Raw genomic sequence first — 17,164 nt, forward strand, 5'->3', positions numbered from 1 at the left:
AATACTAGTGTTAAGCACACAACAAGTTCTGTACTTTTTATCAAGTAAATAAGAAAATTAGTTGACAAACATGCAGTTTCACTCAAGGTTTTGCAAATATGTTACTGCGTGTAAATGAGTGCACAAAAATACCAATAAATTAGTGAAGCTTTAGATAATTGTTGAAATGTTTTTAATGTAATAATTCAGAGCGGAATAGCAACTTCATGCTATCTATTGAATTACAAAAGTTCTACAAACCAAACATAGTTACTTTAACATAACTTAGCAATGGTGTCTACCAAACACAGCATGTACTTTGTACAAATGAGTTTTTTGGGGGAGGAAAAAAAGAATCAATACTGTATACCAGGGCACAACCAATTCAATTTCATAATAGACCCATGTTTTGGATGTAAGTTTGCTTGCTGAGCTGGAAGGTTTGTTTTCAGATGTTTCATCATCATACTAGGTAACATCATCAGTAAGCCTCCGGTGAAGCACTGGTGGTATGGCCCACTTTTTATTTATGTGTTTAGGTTTCCTTGGGTTGGTGATGTTATTTTCTGTTCTTTTCCTTGGGGGTGGTAAATGGGATCCAAATCAATGTGTTTGTTGATAGAGTTCTGTTTGGAATGCCATGCTTCTAAAGAATTCTCGTGCTTTTCTCTGTTTGGCTTGTCCCAGCCGAAGTGGTGTCCTTCTTCATCTGTATGTAAAAATACTAGTGAGAGTGGGTCATGTCTTTTTGTGCCTAGTTGATGTTCATGTATCCTGCAAGAACTGTAACAACTACATTGGACAAACAGGCAGAAAACTACCTACCAGGATACATGAACATTAACTAGCCACAAAAAGACATGACCCACTCTCACTTGTATCTTTACATGCAGATGAGGAAGGACACCACTTCGACTGGGACAACACATCCATTCTAGGACAAGCCAAACAGAGACACGCATGAGAATTCTGAGAAGCATGGCATTCCAACTGAAACTCTATCAACAAACACATTGACTTGGATCCCATTTACTGCGCCCCCCCCCCCGAGAAAATGAACAGGAAATGTCATTACCATGGCAAATGACATCATCAACCCAAGGAATCCTAAACACATAAATAAAAAGCGAGTCATACCACCAGTGCTTAAACCGAGGCTCATGATGTTATTTAATATGGTGACGTAACATCTGAAAACAAACCTTCCAGCTCAGCAAGCAAACTCACATCCAGAATCTCAACCTGAGCTACAAAAGACCTATGTTTGGTTAACAGGGTAAAAGGCACAGTTGCTACATTTTCTTCACTGATTTCTAAGTTAGGCTGGTTCCCTAATTTAGGATTTGTATTACACATCTTGTAATAAAACAAAACAACAAAAAAAACAAACATGCAACACAAAATTAAAAATAAACAGCAAGGACCAAATACAGTTTATAATGTGGAAACTAAATTATTAAGTCCACATTTGGTACACAATTCTAGTCGAAAAGTGTGGCACTGGAAAAGCACAGCAGGTCAGGCAGCGTCCGAGGAGCAGGAGAGTTGACATTTTGGGTCTAAGCCCTTCATCAGGAATGCCCGAAACGTCGACTCTCCTGCTCTTCAGATACTGTCTAACTTGCTGTGTTTTTCCAGTGCCACACTTTTCAACTCTGATCTCTAGCATCTGCAGTCTTCACTTTCTCCTATACAATTCTAGTCGCCTTGCTATAGGAAAGATGTTAGTAAACAGGAAAGGGGGCAAAAAAGATGCACAGGGATGTCACCAAGACTGGAGGGTTTGAGTTATAAGGTGAGGCTGGACATGGCTGGGACTTTTTTCCTGGAGTGCGGGAGACTGAGGGGTGACATTATAGAAGTTTATAAAATCATGAAGGGCGTAGCTAAGATAAACAGCCAAGGTCTTTCCCTAAGGGTAGGGGACTCCAGAACTACAAGTCATAGGTTTAAAGTGAAAGATTTAAAAGAGAACTGAGGGGCAACTTTTTCACATGGATGTTCCAGGGAAAATAGCCCCAGCCTATTTAGACTCTCCCAGTAGTTCAAACCCTCCAATCTGGCAACATCCTTTCAAATCATTTCAAGCCTTTTAAGTTTCACAACATCCTTCCTGTAGCAAAGAGACTAGAATTGCATGCAGTATTCCAATAGTGGCCTAACTAATATCCCTTTGTTCAGCAGCACTCCCAAGGACCTTACCATTAAGTGGATAAGTCCTGCCCTGATTTGCCTTTCCATAATGCAATGACATCTGTGTAGTCATAGACATGTACAGCATGGAAACAGTCGGTTTCAACTTGTCCAACTTGTCCATGCCGACTGGATATCTTAAATTAATCTAGTCACATTTGCCAGCACTTGGCCCATAACCCTCTAAACCCTTCCTATTTGTATACCCATCTAGATGCCTTTTAAATGTTGTGATTATACAAGCTTTGCTAAAACCAAACCTGTTATTATGTATGCAATTTTGGACCCATTCTTAAGGGAGGATACACTAACATTTGATGTAGTACACAAATGTTCGCTATATTGATCCCCAGAATGACAGGCTATTCCACATTAAGAGGATGAGTAAATTGGGCTTATATTCTTTGGTTTTGAGAAGATTGAGGACTGATTTAGTGAAACAGTTAAGAGTCTGAAGGAGTTTGACAGGGTCAACATCTACGGTCATTTTTTCCATCAGCCGTGAATCTAAAACAAGGGGGTGCAGTCTTGATTAGAGGGAAATAATTTGGAGGAAAATTTTATCCATAATACCATAAGACATATGATCAGAGATTAAGCCATTCAGCCCATCAAGTCTGCTCTGCCAAACTTTCTCAACCCCTTTACACTTTCTCCCCATAACTTTTGATCCCTTTGATACTCAAGAACCTATCTATCTCAGTCTGGCCTCCATAGCCTTCTTTGGCAATGAATTACATAGATTCACCACTCTCTGACTGAAAGAAGTTTCTCCTTATCTCCATTCTAAAAGGTCTTCCCTTTACTCTAAAGCTGTGCCTTCAGGTCCTAGTGTCTCCTAACAATGGAAACATCTTCCCAACATCCACTCTGTCCAGGCCATTCAGTATTCTGTATGTTGCAATTAAATTCCCCATATCCTTCTAAACTCCATCAAGTATAAACCCAGAGTCCTCAAATGTTCCTCATATGTTAGGCTTTTCATTCCTGGGACTATTCTTGTGAACCTCCTCTGAATGCTTCAGGAACAATACATCCTTCCTGAGATATGGGGCCCAAAACTGCACACAATACTCCAAACATGGCCTGACCAAAACTTTATAGTGCCTTAGGAGTATGTCCCTGCTTCTATATTCAAGTCCTCTCAAAATAAATGCTACCATTGCATTTGCCTTCCTAACTACTGACTCAACCTGCAAGTTTACTTTGTGAGAATCCTGCACTAGAACTCCCAAGTCTCTTTGCACTTCAGAATTCTGAATTTTCTCCCCATTTATAAAGTAGTCTAGGCCTCTATTCTTCCTACCAAAGTGCATGATCACACATTCCCATGTTGTACTCCATCTGCCACTTCTTTGCCTACTCTACTAAACTGTCCAAACCCTTCTGCAGCCTCCCAGCCTCCTCAACCTGTCCCTCTACCTATCTTTGTATCAAGTTAAAAATCACACAACACCATGTTATGGTCCAACAGGTTTATTTGGAAGTACTAGCTTTTGGAGTTCTGCTTAAACAGGTCACTGTAGAGTAGGATCATAAGACACAGAAATTATAGCAAAACATTAAACTATCATGCAACTGAAACAATATATTGCTTAATATTTAATTTCAGTTGCATGACACTAATCCTTTGCTATAAATCCTGTGTCTTCTGACCCTGCTCGACAGCTACCCGATGAAGGAGCAGTGCTCCAAAAGCTAGTATTTCCAAATAAACCTGTTGGACGATAACCTGGTGCTGTGTGATTTTTAACTTTGTCCATCCCCGTCCAACACCGGTACCTCCACAGCATATCTTCGTATCGTCTGCAAACTTAACTAGAATGCCCTTAGTTCCTTCATCTAGATCGTTAATGTATAAAATGAAAGGTTGTGGTCAAATTCATTTAAAATGCTGTCATTTTCAGGATTTCTCTGCCCCAGAGGATACTTCATATTTGAAAATATTTAAGGCCGAGTTCCACAAATTGTTGCTCGCTGAAAACTGGGGATATTGAGAGTAGGAAGGAAAGTAGAAGTTCAAGATCAGCCATGATTTTATTGAGAAGACATGACGGGATGTTCCGTTTTCCCCCGCCCCCATCTCGTGTATACGTGCATTGAAATGTGTTTACGTCCCCAAGATGACATTTATACAGGTTAACAACGTATCCTCGTAAATCCCGTCCTTACCATCCGAGCAAATACATCAAAGAACACTAACAAACCACGCATCTCCTTTATAAACATATTACTCCGCGATCACTCACAGTTGTAGCTAGTGCACGATGGAATGCAGCCGCTGCAGCAACATGTAACCGGGGCAACAACATCGCGGTTGCCAGCGCCGGCATTTTAATTCAGTCTCTGTTCGTCTGAATTGAGCCTTGAACTCTGACCCCCACCAAATCCCGCCGCCGCGCCAGTTAAGTCTCGCGAGATTCAGGGCACTCCAGGTCCTGTTGGCTGCCGCACTGGATCTTATTGTTTTTGAACTTGTAATGTGGATGGGGATCATCAGGCATGAGTTTGACAATATTTCTTTTTATGACTCGATGTTAAATTTCATTCAGTAAAATTCCTGCCAAGGTGGCTTAGAATATTTTACAACCTTGGAGGCACCTTTACATAAAATGTTTTTTTAAACATCTCAACGTAACTGGATTAAGTCGTGTAACTGATTTTGTCTTGACGGCGCAAGGAAGCGAGCCATTTAAGAATCTAGCATTTATTTGAAGTAACTACAGTTCCGGAATGCTGAGTCCCAAGTAGTGCCAAAAGCCCGAGTCAACTTTTGTTCCTATTTATTCACAGTTTAAAATCCCAAACATTTAGCCGCTGGAGAGTTGCATCAGCTGTTAAGCCCATGGATTCAGAATTCAACGGTTGCATCAGACATTGGGTTCAGGAGTTCACAATGAACTATGTCTTTTGAGAACGTTGCTTGGAGCCTGTGTAGTATGGATTCATCAACGGGGAGTCTGCAACCATCGTTTGCAGTGCAGTCCCCTGGCATAAGCAAGCCGTCGACCACAATGATAAAAAATATATCCCGAGACCCTTTACAACTGAGTATCCTTTGGCCAAGATTTTCTTGGGCTTTGCCTCCATCAGAAAAGCTTTGAAAGGTAATTTGGAGATTTGAGTTTCAACAGTTTGCCAAACAGCATGAAATCAGATTAAGCTATTGTTAGGACTGGGTGAGAAGGGTTGAATCAGGTCCTCCCTTTTAACCTTCATAAGAAATTCACTCCATTCCCAGTATCAACCTCATGGACTTTCTCTAGACTGCATTCAAAAGAACTGTTCACAATTTTGGTAAGTGCCTTGTATAGTTTCAGCAAGACCTCCCCATTTTGATAATCCATTCCCTTGGAAATAAAAGCTAATCCATTTGCCTTCCGTATTAGCTGCTGAACTTGGATGCCAACATTTTGTAATTCGTGCATGAAGACCCCCAAATCCATGTGCTGCAGTTGCCTACAGTCAATCTCCATTTAAATACTATTCAGTTCCTCTATTCTTCCTGCCAAAGAACATAACCTCAGATTTCCCACATTATATTTCATCTGCCAGAATTTGTGGTCATTAAACCTGTCTACATCCCTCTGCAGTCAGCCTCAACACATATCTTTTTAGCCAAATGCAAACTTGATTATAGTATTCACTTTCCTCTTCCAAATCATTGATATGTTTTGTAAATAAGCACTGATCTCTATAGAATTACCACCAGTTACAGGTTGCCATCCTGAAATCACCATCCTTTTCCCAACTCTTGACTTATATTAGTTAAGGCTTTATTGCTGGAACAGCACAGCAGGTCAGGCAGCATCCAGGGAACAGGAGACTCGACGTTTCGGGCACAGGCCCATTCCTGAAGAAGGGCCTGTGCCCGCTCCCACAGTCCAAAGATGTGCGGGTCAGGTGAATTGGCCATGCTAAATTGCCCGTAGTGTTAGGTTAAAGGGGTAAATGTAGGGGTATGGGTGGGTTGCGCTTCGGCGGGTCGGTGTGGACTTGTTGGGCCGAAGGGCCTGTTTCCACACTGTAAGTAATCTAATCTAATCTAATCTAAACCTTCTCAGTTGGCAACAACAAAGATTTTTAATTTTTTTCAGCACACTGCTACATCACTGTCTTTTAAAATATGATTCAGAGATGCCGGTGTTGGACTGGGGTGTACAAAGTTAAAAATCACACAACACCAGGTTATAGTCCAACAGGTTTAATTGGAAGCACACTAGCTTTCGGAGCGACGCTTGTGATGAAGGAGCGTCGCTCCGAAAGCTAGTGTGCTTCCAATTAAACCTGTTGGACTATAACCTGGTGTTGTGTGATTTTTAACTTTTAAAATATAACTGAATAATTGTTCAAAATCAAATAGGAAGTTAACTAAGTTACAAGATCTCCTTGATCAAAAAAGCAGTTATATTACTAACCCTGAGGAGAAAAAAATAATAAAAACGTGACATGAAACACATGCAAATACTGATATAAAATTTTAACAAGGAGTTGTCAAATAAGGAAGATTAAGGAAAGGCAATTAGCACGCAGGCTTTTTATTCTGTGTCACAGTGTTTAACATGAGATGTGGTTCTGCAATTAATCAACATTCACTAGATAATCTAGAATGTGTGAGGAATCATGCACACAATCAATTGAGAATTGTCAGTTGGGCTCACAGTAAGGCACACTATCATATATTAGAAGTTACAGTAGGGCCCTGGACAGAAAGAAAATATTCACACACTATGCTTGCTTCAATTAACAAAATGGATGACAGCTGGTATATGTCTCAGTCGACAGTTTTGGTAAATCATGAAATGTAAACAAAGCCTGGTTGTTAACTTTCAATCAGAATTAACATACATATTCTCCATGGCACAGCCTCTGTCAATTAAAGGTCATTTTCAACCAATAAGCATTCTTTTGTTGGTTTTCCCCTTAAATTTGGATTTTTGTGAAATATCTTGATGAATGCAAGATTAAAAGCTTCCACAAAATGTGTGTTTTTCAGCAACAGAAAGTTTTTTTAAAAATCCTTAAGAGCGCTTGATGTGTTAGGTTATAACCCAAAGGCACAGTGGTTTAATTTATGTCTAATTCTCAGCAGTGGCAAAATCTGTTGATGTCTTTACATTGTTGGTAAATGGATGTTTTTTCGATTCACTTTATCACTGACATCTAGTGCTAATTTTTGAGACTAAGAGGAATAGGGAGGGAGAGCATGCTTACTAGTTCCAGTGTTACAAATCCATTACCTTTTCTCTCTGCTCTGCTCCCAAAAGCTATTGTCTGAAATATAGTTCCTTTATTTTTTGTGTCTGACTTCATTGTTTTTCCCAAACTGGATAATCTGCAGATGACTTTTATCCCAATACATAAAACTTCAAATAGGAGACATACCTAAATGACTTGCTTCAGTACTTTGATGCCATGTTGATTACAGTTGAGACTGGATCTTGTTTATTGGTGGCTTCATGAGCTTGGCTGAACCTAATCAGGTAACCACTGTGACCATCTTAAGTTAGTGTTTCCCTTTACTAAAGCTAAATCACCCAACAGTACTGGCGATCTTTTTTATTCTTCCATGGGATGAGAGCATCGCAGTCAAGCATTTATTGCCTATCCCAGGAGGTAATTAAAAGTTAACCACTTTGCTGTGAGCCTAGAGTACATGTAGGCAAGACTGGGTAAGGACAGCAGTTTCCTTCCCTGAAGGGCACTAGTGAATTTTCCTGACAACCAGCAATGGTTTCATCGTCACTATTAGACTCTTAATTCCAATTTTTTATTGACTACAAATTCCACCATCTGACATGGCAGGTTTCAAACCTGGGTTACCAGAACATGATCTTGGGATGAACAGTAATACCGCCACAATACCACTAGCCTTCCCATAAGCTCTACTCCCGCTGGGGTGTTCTTGGGTTCTGCTCATGGTGAATGTCACAATACTGTCAGTCAGAGTGCCTTCAGCCAGAGAACTCAAAAAAGCAATCTTGGCAGAGTTTTAAGTCCAAAGCCCCTCCATCCTCAAGCCCACCAGCCACCCAGTGAGAAGAGGTTGAATGTAAAGTGGGGAATTTGGAGATCAGAATTCTGATTTGACATCCAATGGAATGCTAGTGCTGAGGGCAAGGAGAATCCTGTTGACTCGACTGCAGGCATGTTGACGTAAAGATTATTATGGTCAAGCAAAGAACGTTCATGTGGTGGCCTCTCAGACAATTAATCGACCGGCAGATTTTCTTATTACTGTTCTTCAAAGGAAGTGGGTGAAGAAAGGTAACTAACAACTGCAGAAAGACGACACGCGGAAAAATAGATTTATTATACCTTTACCAAATAAAAATTGGGAAAAAATGCTGTATCGCATATTCTACAGCATGACTTAAGTCACTTCCTTGCTGCTACAACAACGTTGCACGAAACACGGTTTTAATAGCAAAGCAGAGTACTTGATGCAGAACATTTCTTCACAGATAAACCAGTCCAGTCTCTTAGGACCATTAAATAATTTAAAATCAAGATAACCGCGCGTTTGGGAACAACAAAATACTAGCCGCTCCTGAAAACTGATTAAATGTCCTGTTTATTTATAAAAAACAAATTCGAAACAACACAAATTAAGAAGTAGCGGTGAAAATAGTTTGGCAGGAATGAGGAACGATACACTTTATCTTAGTAGGAATTATATTAAATAGCCAAGGTTACCAAAAGTAATTCTACCAATTGTCAAAAGTAACAATATAACTTCGACTAGCAGCACCATCCAGCGACAGTGTTTGCTTGAATTCAGTGTGCGTCATGGACGCCCTTAGTGTCAATGTTATGTCAAATAACTGTTATCTCCGCATGGTTTTCATTCACGGGATTTTCTCACCTGTGTACAGACCGCTCCCATTCTTGCCACCACATTATTCCGATCGAAAATTAAACACCATTCAAGCCCTCCCTCCAAATAAAAACGAAGCACAAGTAAATAGAGCTCCTGCCCTGACGTCAGGGAACTGAAACCGAGCACTTCCTATTTCAATTTGTTCAGCCGTTAGCTTCAGATTTTCTTATCCTGTATTTTCCCAATTCATTTAATCAAACACAACCCGACAGTTTGTGCAAGACACCAAAACTTGGAAGTGTTTTCCTGCTTTCCACCAAATTGAAAGGATGCAAAGACAAGTTGTTGATATCAGCATACAAAGAAGGCAGAAATCAACAAAACTCGAAAAGAAAATACTTTTAATATATTAGACTAGGATGCCAATTGAATTTTTCATTGTTATCAAGAAGAATTTGTCTTTTGCAAAGTTTTCTGTAATTTTTAAATGATCGACAATTAAAGTCACACGCAATAAGTGCATGTGTGGAATAGGAAAGATGGCTTTTTAAAAATCCTTCATTGGGATTTGGGTGTCACTGGTAGGGCCAGCATTTGTTACCATCTCTAATTCTCAGATGCTGGTCTTCAGTCAATTTGATCTACTCCATGTGATACCAAGAAATGGCTGGAGGCATCGGATACTGCAAAGGCCTCAACAACATTTCGGAGGTAGCACTGAAATTTTTTTTCTCTAAAACTGTTCCAGTACAGCTACAATATTGGCACCAACAGTAGAAAATTGTCCAGGTTTGTCTTGTTCACAAAAAGCAAGTCAAATACCACAATTATCACCCCATCAGTCTACTCTTGTCCACCAGAAAAGTGAAGGAAGGTGTCATTAACTGTTCTATCAAGCGGAACAACTTAGCAATAGCCAGCTCGCTAACATTCAGTTTAGGTTCTGCTAACAGTCAGCTCCTGACCTCATTACAGCCTTGGTTCAATCTTGGAGAAAAGAGCTGAATTCCAGAAGTGAGATTAAGACCACATTTGACTGAGAGTTCTATTAAGGAGTCCTAGCAAAATCAATATCAATGGGAATCAGGGTAAACATCTCTACTAGTTGGAACAATATTTGGCACAAGGAAGACGGGTGTGGTTCTTGGAAAAGAGTTATCTAAGCTGCAGGACATTTGTGCAGGAGCTCCCAGGGTAGTGTTCTAGGCCCAACCATCTTCATTAATAACCTTCCTTCTGTCATAAAGTCAGAATTGAGGATATTTGCTGATGGCTGCACAATATTCAGCACGATTTGCAACTCCTCAGATACTGAACCAATGCATCAGGAGCTGAACAATACCCAAGTTATCTCTGACAAATGGCAAGTAACATGTGCACCACACAAGTGCCAGGCAATGAACATTTCCAAGAAGACACAACCTAACCATTGCCCCTTGACATTCAAATGTATTACTATTGTTAAACCCCCTTCTATCAATACACTTGGGGTTACTATTGACTAGAAAATGAACTAGAGAAATTCACCAATGCTTCTAAAATAGCATCTTCCAAACAAGGGCAGCAGATACATGAGAACACCACCACTTGCATGTTCCCATCCAAGAGACTCATCATCATGACTTGAAAATATACTGCTGTTCCTTCAGTGTCACTAGGCCAAAATCCTGGCACTCTCTCCGTAATGGCATTGAGGGTTGACCTGTACCAAATAGACTGTAGTGGTTCAAGTGATGGTTCTAGCTAACTGATGAAGGAACAGTGCTCTGAATGCTTGTACTTCAAAATAAACCTGTTGGTCCTGTTGGTGTTGTATGATTTTTAACGTGGTTCAAAAAGACAGCACATCATCACCACCTCAAGGGCAACTGAGAATGGCAATAAATATTCACCCAATCAGCACTGCTCGCATCCCACAAATGATTTTTTTCTTAAATTGTGTCTGGGAAAAAGGGGATAGGTCATTGGTCATTGGCTGAAAACTAGAATAATGTGAGGAAAACCAAGAATCTTGAACATGTCTTGAGGCACCTCAGAGTGGAAAATGTTGTAAGGGACCTGTTGCAATTTCCATTAATTCCAATCTGAAATGCTTTGACTTTGGTCTGTATACCTTATGTAGAATCTATTTTGTAAACATCATGAGTATTATAATGGAATTAAGTGAATATGTCTTGAGATGTAAAGTCATAGTCATAAAGTCATACAGCATGGAAACAGACCCTTTGGTCCAACCAGTCCATGCTGAACATAATCCCAAACTAAATTAGTCCCACTTGCCTGCTCCTGGCCTATATCTCTCCAAACCTTTCTTATTCATGTACTTATCCAAATGTATTTTAAATGTTGTGATTATACCCGCATCCACCATTTCCTCAGCAAGTTCATTCCACATGCGAACCACCCTATGTGTAAAGATATTGCCTCATGTCTTTTTTAAATCTCTCTCCTCTCACCTTAAAAATGTATCCCCTAGCCTTGAACTCCCCCATTCTAGGGAAAAGACAACTACCATTAACTCTATCTATACCTCTCATTATTTTATAAACTTCTATCAGGTTGTTGAATATTCTTGCATGTGGTGGTAATGTTCAAATTGAAACAATTTCATATACAAATGATATAAATCAAACATATTTTTGAAAAAAACCTAATTGTGTCTGGCTCGCTTGACTATTTAAGAAGCTGAAAATGTGTTGCTGGAAAAGCGCAGCAGGTCAGGCAGCATCCAAGGAACAGGAGAATCGACGTTTCAGGCATAAGCCCTTCTTCAGGAATGAGGAATGACTTTCCTCATTCCTGAAGAAGGGCTTATGCCCGAGATGTCGATTCTCCTGTTCCTTGGATGCTGCCTGACCTGCTGCGCTTTTCCAGCAACACATTTTCAGCTCTGATCTCCAGCATCTGCAGCCCTCACTTTCTCTTGACTATTTAAGAAGGCAATTAAATGTTGATGTGGTTTCTCAGGTCAAACACCACTTCCATTACAATATGCTGTCAGGGCTTTCCAATATATGAGCCAATGTAACATTTACTAGGAAGACTTGGTTCTTGTTGAGACAGATATCTTGAAGTATTTTTAACAATACTATATTGTTAAAAGGTCTGAAATTTATACATTGTATAGGTTTTTAATTGCTTGCTAATTGTTATGGCTACATTACATAACTATAACACTATACATTGCTGACTGACTCTCTGGCCCTGTGACAACCGAAGATCAGATAGTGACCTGTAAAATGGAAGGTCACATGTTGTGATATCATTTATTATGCCTAAAGGTACACTGCCTTTCTATGATCTACTTAGTCATACAATAAGAGCAAACCACATTGCTGTGACTTGGAGTCACGTGTGTTAGGGGGAGATTTGTGTATGATGTGAGTAAACCACATGAATCGCCAACTAGGATTAGAATGAGGGAGAGAGTTTTAGTTAACTTCATAAGTAATAATCAGAAAAATCATTTAAGTTAATTTTCATTTATTTACATTTCAAGACAGGTTAAAACAAAAGCTAGTTAAACCGCATAAACACGCTGATGCAGCAGACAGATAGAGTTTCTTTGAAAATGAAATGTACTGAACCAACATTAAGCCTGAGGCCTCATTTGGAAATGGAATGTGAGGATGACCCTGTACCATGCCAAAAAAGACAAAACATGAGTTTTAGTCGAAGATGAATTCAAAACACAGGCTCCGGAGGCGAGATAGGATTGTACCCGCGAAGACCCATTCCCCTACATTTACCCTGACTAATGCACCTAAAACTATGGGCAATTTAGCATGGCCAATTCACCTAACCTGCACATTTTTGTACTGTGGAAGGAAACCGGAGCACCCGGAAGAAACCCATGCAGACACTGGGAGAATGTGCAAACGCCGCAAAGAAACAGTTATTCATTGGTCATACCCTATCTTGTGTATCATGTTTAGTTGGAAACTGTCCGTTCATTTATGAGATATATTGTTTACAAACAAACATACTAATGGGACAAACACATTGCCTCTTCCCATAGAAAGTAACTATGAGTAAAAATTGCTCTATTTGGAAAGGTTCAATCAACTTTGTACAGGAAATGAAGGCCACTGAGGATGAAGGAGGAGAATGGATGTGTGTATGGACACCTATAAGTTAAACTGAATACAGTACATTACACATGATGATCTCACACTGAACTTAAAGCAACAGGAACAGATTCTATTTTTCATGGATATATCAGTTATTTTCTCAATCCCAATGTTTAAGCCTGCAGGAAAGGTATAGCGATTAGTCCTGGCACTTTAGTATTACTGTAGGCTTTCGCCTCTTGGTGTTCATCTTCACAAATGTAAACCAGCTAGTGACAAAAGTAGGCAACTGTAGTGAAAGCAGAGTTAACATTTCAAGTCCAATGACCCTTCTTCAGAACAGGACTTGAAATGTTAACTCTGCTTTTTCTTCACAGATGCTGCCAGATATGCTGATTTTCCCCAGAAATGTCAGTTTTTGTTTCAGATTTCCAGCATTCGCAGTTCTTTGTTTTACATATGGGAAATCCAAATATAACAACAGATGTTTTTTATAGGGATTTGAACAATGTGGGAAATGGCAAGAAATATGAGACCCTAAGACCTTAAGACATAGGAGCAGAAATTAAGTAATTCAGTCCATCGAGTCTGCTCTACTATTCAATCATGGCTGATAAGTTTCTCAGCCCCACTCTCCTGCTTTCTCCCTGTAACCCTTGATCCCCTTTACAATTAAGAACCTATATGTCTCCGTTTTAAATATACTCAATGACCTGGCCTCCACAGCCATCTGTGGCAGTGAATTCCATAGATTCACCATTCTCTGGCTGAAGAAGTTTCTCCTTATCTCCATTCTAAAAGGTCTTCCCTTCACTCTAAGGCTGTGTCCTTGGGTCCTAGTCTCTCCTAAAAATGGAAACATCTTCCCAACATCCACTCTGCCCAGGCCATTCAGTATTCTGTAAGTTTCAATTAGATCCCCCCTCATCCTTCTAAACTCCATCGAGTATAGACCCAGAGTCTTTAAACTTCATATATTAAGCTGTTCATGGGGGGAATCCAAGGTGGCAGCTCTGCATCGCGTTGCGAGTGGGATGAAGTCCTAACCCTCCCCTCCTGGAACACTGCAATATCCTGGGACTCTGGAAAGGTTGTGGAGTCCCAGGGAACTGTCAGAGAGCAACTTACCATGGTTTTCGTCATCCAGGAATGCCGAAGAAGGGAGGATGTAAGTCTGAGGCCGGGCCCACATCCCAGCTTGCAGGATCCTCGGACTCAATTTCTCATTCCAGCCTCCAAGTTAAGGAATTTCGGCAACCAGTCCTCAATAAATTCCATTGGCCGCTCACCTTCCTTACTCTCCGGCAGACCGATGATCCGAATATTTTTTCTCCTGCCCCCGTTTTTGAGGTCACCAACCTGATCGAGCAAATTAAGATCATGTTCTTCCAGAATTTCTCAGCGGTGATCCGGCAAAGAAAATCCTATAACGGCATCAAGAGAAGACTGAGGAAGCTCAGGATTCAGTACTCTCTGATGTATCCGGCGGTGCTTTGGATCACCTTAGATGGATCTATACATTTCTTTGAGACGTCGGAGAAGGCAAGAGACTTTGTGGACAAATTAACTTGATCTGAACAATTTAGTATGTACAAATAGTAGTGTTATTTGGGTATGTCTCTACTTTTCTTTGAGATAAAGAGGAAGTCCGGTCGGAGCTTTCATTTCCTATTTTTTAAATTGGTAATAATCTGGACTAAACTATGCTCGGAGAATGTTGGGATGTGTACTTTCAATTTCAAGTTAATTCATACCAAAGGATGGGTGGGTACTTCCCTTTTTTAAAAAAAATTCTTTGTTTACATTGTTATTTCATGGTGTATTTATTTGTGCTTGTGTTTGTGGTGCGGCTCTGGCTAGGAGGAGGGAAAGTGATTGGGATGGCTAGACATGATTTGGAGATGCTAGATGTACAAAGTTAAAAAGCACACAACACCAGGTTATAGTCCAACAGGTTTATTTGGAAGCACTAGCTTTTGAAGCACTGTTCCTTCATCAGGTGGTTGTGAAGAATAAGATTGTAAGACACAGAATTTATAGCAAAAGTTTACAGTGCGATGTAACTGAAATTATTTATTGGTAAATCCTGGATTGTTTGTTAAGTCTGTCATCTTTTAGAGTGAACATGTTGGTTTATGTAAATCACGTTACTTTTTTAAAGTTACATTCTCAAGTGAACTTTAACAATTGGTGTCATGTTGGCCCAGATAATGGCTAGATGTCTACTTACGGGCAGTTTGTGCCTGGTTCAGGTAGTTAAATGTCCTGGCTGCAGTATTGGCAGCGGGATGGGGGGTTGTGCTTTTGAATATGTAGATGCCCCCTTTGGGCAGGGGGTGAATTTCCCTATTCAGCGCCATTGGCACTTTAAATGTTTTTTTTTTGTTTTTTGTTGTATATAGTCTTTGATAGCTTTGTAGGTTTGTTAACTGTAATGGTTTTTGTCTATGTAGTTTTTATGTTTGATGGAATTTGCAACACTAAGGCTTGGTGATTTGTAATTTGAGTTCCTCCTGCTGGAATCTAAATGTAACTGCAGAAGGTTATGGCTAATGACTTGATTAAATAGTGTAAGTGGAACATGAAGTGGAGTCACTCACCAAATAAGAGGAGAAAGGTACTCTCAGGTCTTAGAAAGGAAACGGTGGATATTACTTTATTACAGGAGACACACTTGGCTGATAGGGAGCATTTGAAACCACAGCAAAATGGCTTTGATTGGGTTTACTTTTCATCTTTTAATACCAAAAGTAGGGGAGTGGCTATATTGGTTAGGAGGAATCTTCCATTTAAGTTACTAGAGTTTGTTAAAGACACACACAGGAGGTTTGTAATCTTTAAAGCCCTGATAAACGGGGAAGAATATGATGTTTTAAATGTTTATCGCCCTCCGGCTAATCCCCTCAAATTTCTGGTAGATGCATTTTCTAAATTGATCAGTTTTGTGTCCCGGCATATCATGATAGGGGGAGATTTTAATTATCTTATGAATCCCACAGTAGACAGGTTGCCCAAATCCCCCTGATACCCTTTGTACAAACTAAACAATTAGTGGATCTGTGTGTGGAGTTAGGGTTGGTGGACGTCTGAAGGCATCTCCACCCTACATGCAGGGATTTTACATGTTTTTCCAATCCACACAGATGTCACACCAGAATTGACATTTTTTCCTGAACACTGTGGCAATCCTGGACTTGGTGGCATCTTGTACGATTGGTAATATTACCCTCTTTGATCATGCTCTAGTGTACCTGTTGGTTAAGATTAAGAACACTGTAGTGGGCTGGAGGCACTGGCGAATGGATCCCTTTATACTTAAGGATAATAAGTTTGTGGAGTACTTCTCTAAGGAATTTAGGGCGTTCCTGGACATTAACTCAGGCTCGGTTAGTAGCCCGTCTGTCCTTTGGGAAACTGCCAAAGCCTATGCCAAGGGGTTAGTTATTTCCTACTCTGCCAGTAGGAAGCAGCAGAAGGGTGAGCAGCAACGTCTCCTTGAAGCAAGGTTGAAAGCAGCTGAGAAGGCTTACTTTGTCAGGCCCTTGTTGGCCAAGCTACAGAGAATTACGGCGCTGCGGTCTGCATTGAATTCCATGCTCACACAACAGCAAAGAAGGAGCTTACTTTCAAAAAACAAAGGTTATATGAGCATGGTGACAAGCCGGGCAAGTACCTAGGCATATCTCACCAAGAAAAGGAGTATCCCTCAAGCCCTTACGTTGATTAGGGAAGGGTCTGGGAACCTAACATGTGATTCCAAAAAGATTAATGCGGCATTCCAGAGATTTTATTCAGAATTATATGAATCTGAGGGTTGTGAGGAGGACCGGGCCAAGATGGAGTCCTTTTTCAAGGATCTGGAGCTCCTGGATATGATCCCCGAACAAGAGTCTTTTCTCAATGCCCCCTTATCAGAGCAAAAGGTGCAGTAGACTGAAATGGACTTTCCAGCGAATTCTATAAGGAATTTATAAGCATATTGTCAGGCCCGATGCTCAACATGTTCAATGATTCGAATAGTCATGATTGTCTCCTGCCATCTCGAAGAGAGGCCAATATTCGCTTATTCTTAAAAAAGGGAAGGTCCCTGAGGACTGGGTCA

At 40.3% G+C, this 17,164-nt stretch overlaps 1 protein-coding gene across 2 annotated transcripts in view; it reads right to left on the reverse strand.

The window, feature by feature from the left end:
- The window catches only part of hmgcl (3-hydroxy-3-methylglutaryl-CoA lyase), a 39,933-nt gene extending 30,775 nt beyond the window's left edge, over nucleotides 1-9,158 (reverse strand). Inside the window, exon 1 of one of the 2 annotated variants that reach the window (XM_043717758.2) lies at nucleotides 9,038-9,158. In XM_043717758.2, the coding sequence (XP_043573693.1) occupies nucleotides 9,038-9,058 (21 nt within the window). In that variant the 5' untranslated portion in view covers nucleotides 9,059-9,158. Of the gene's footprint in view, nucleotides 1-4,421; nucleotides 4,552-9,037 lie in introns of those variants that run through there. The other variant, XM_043717757.2, reaches the window with a different exon arrangement.
- Nucleotides 9,159-17,164: the final 8,006 nt, after the last annotated feature.

Source organism: Chiloscyllium plagiosum, unplaced genomic scaffold, assembly GCF_037043375.1.
Source record: "Chiloscyllium plagiosum isolate Xiang-an unplaced genomic scaffold, Cpla_swu_hap1 HiC_scaffold_30, whole genome shotgun sequence".
NCBI classification, from domain to species: Eukaryota; Metazoa; Chordata; class Chondrichthyes; order Orectolobiformes; family Hemiscylliidae; genus Chiloscyllium; species Chiloscyllium plagiosum.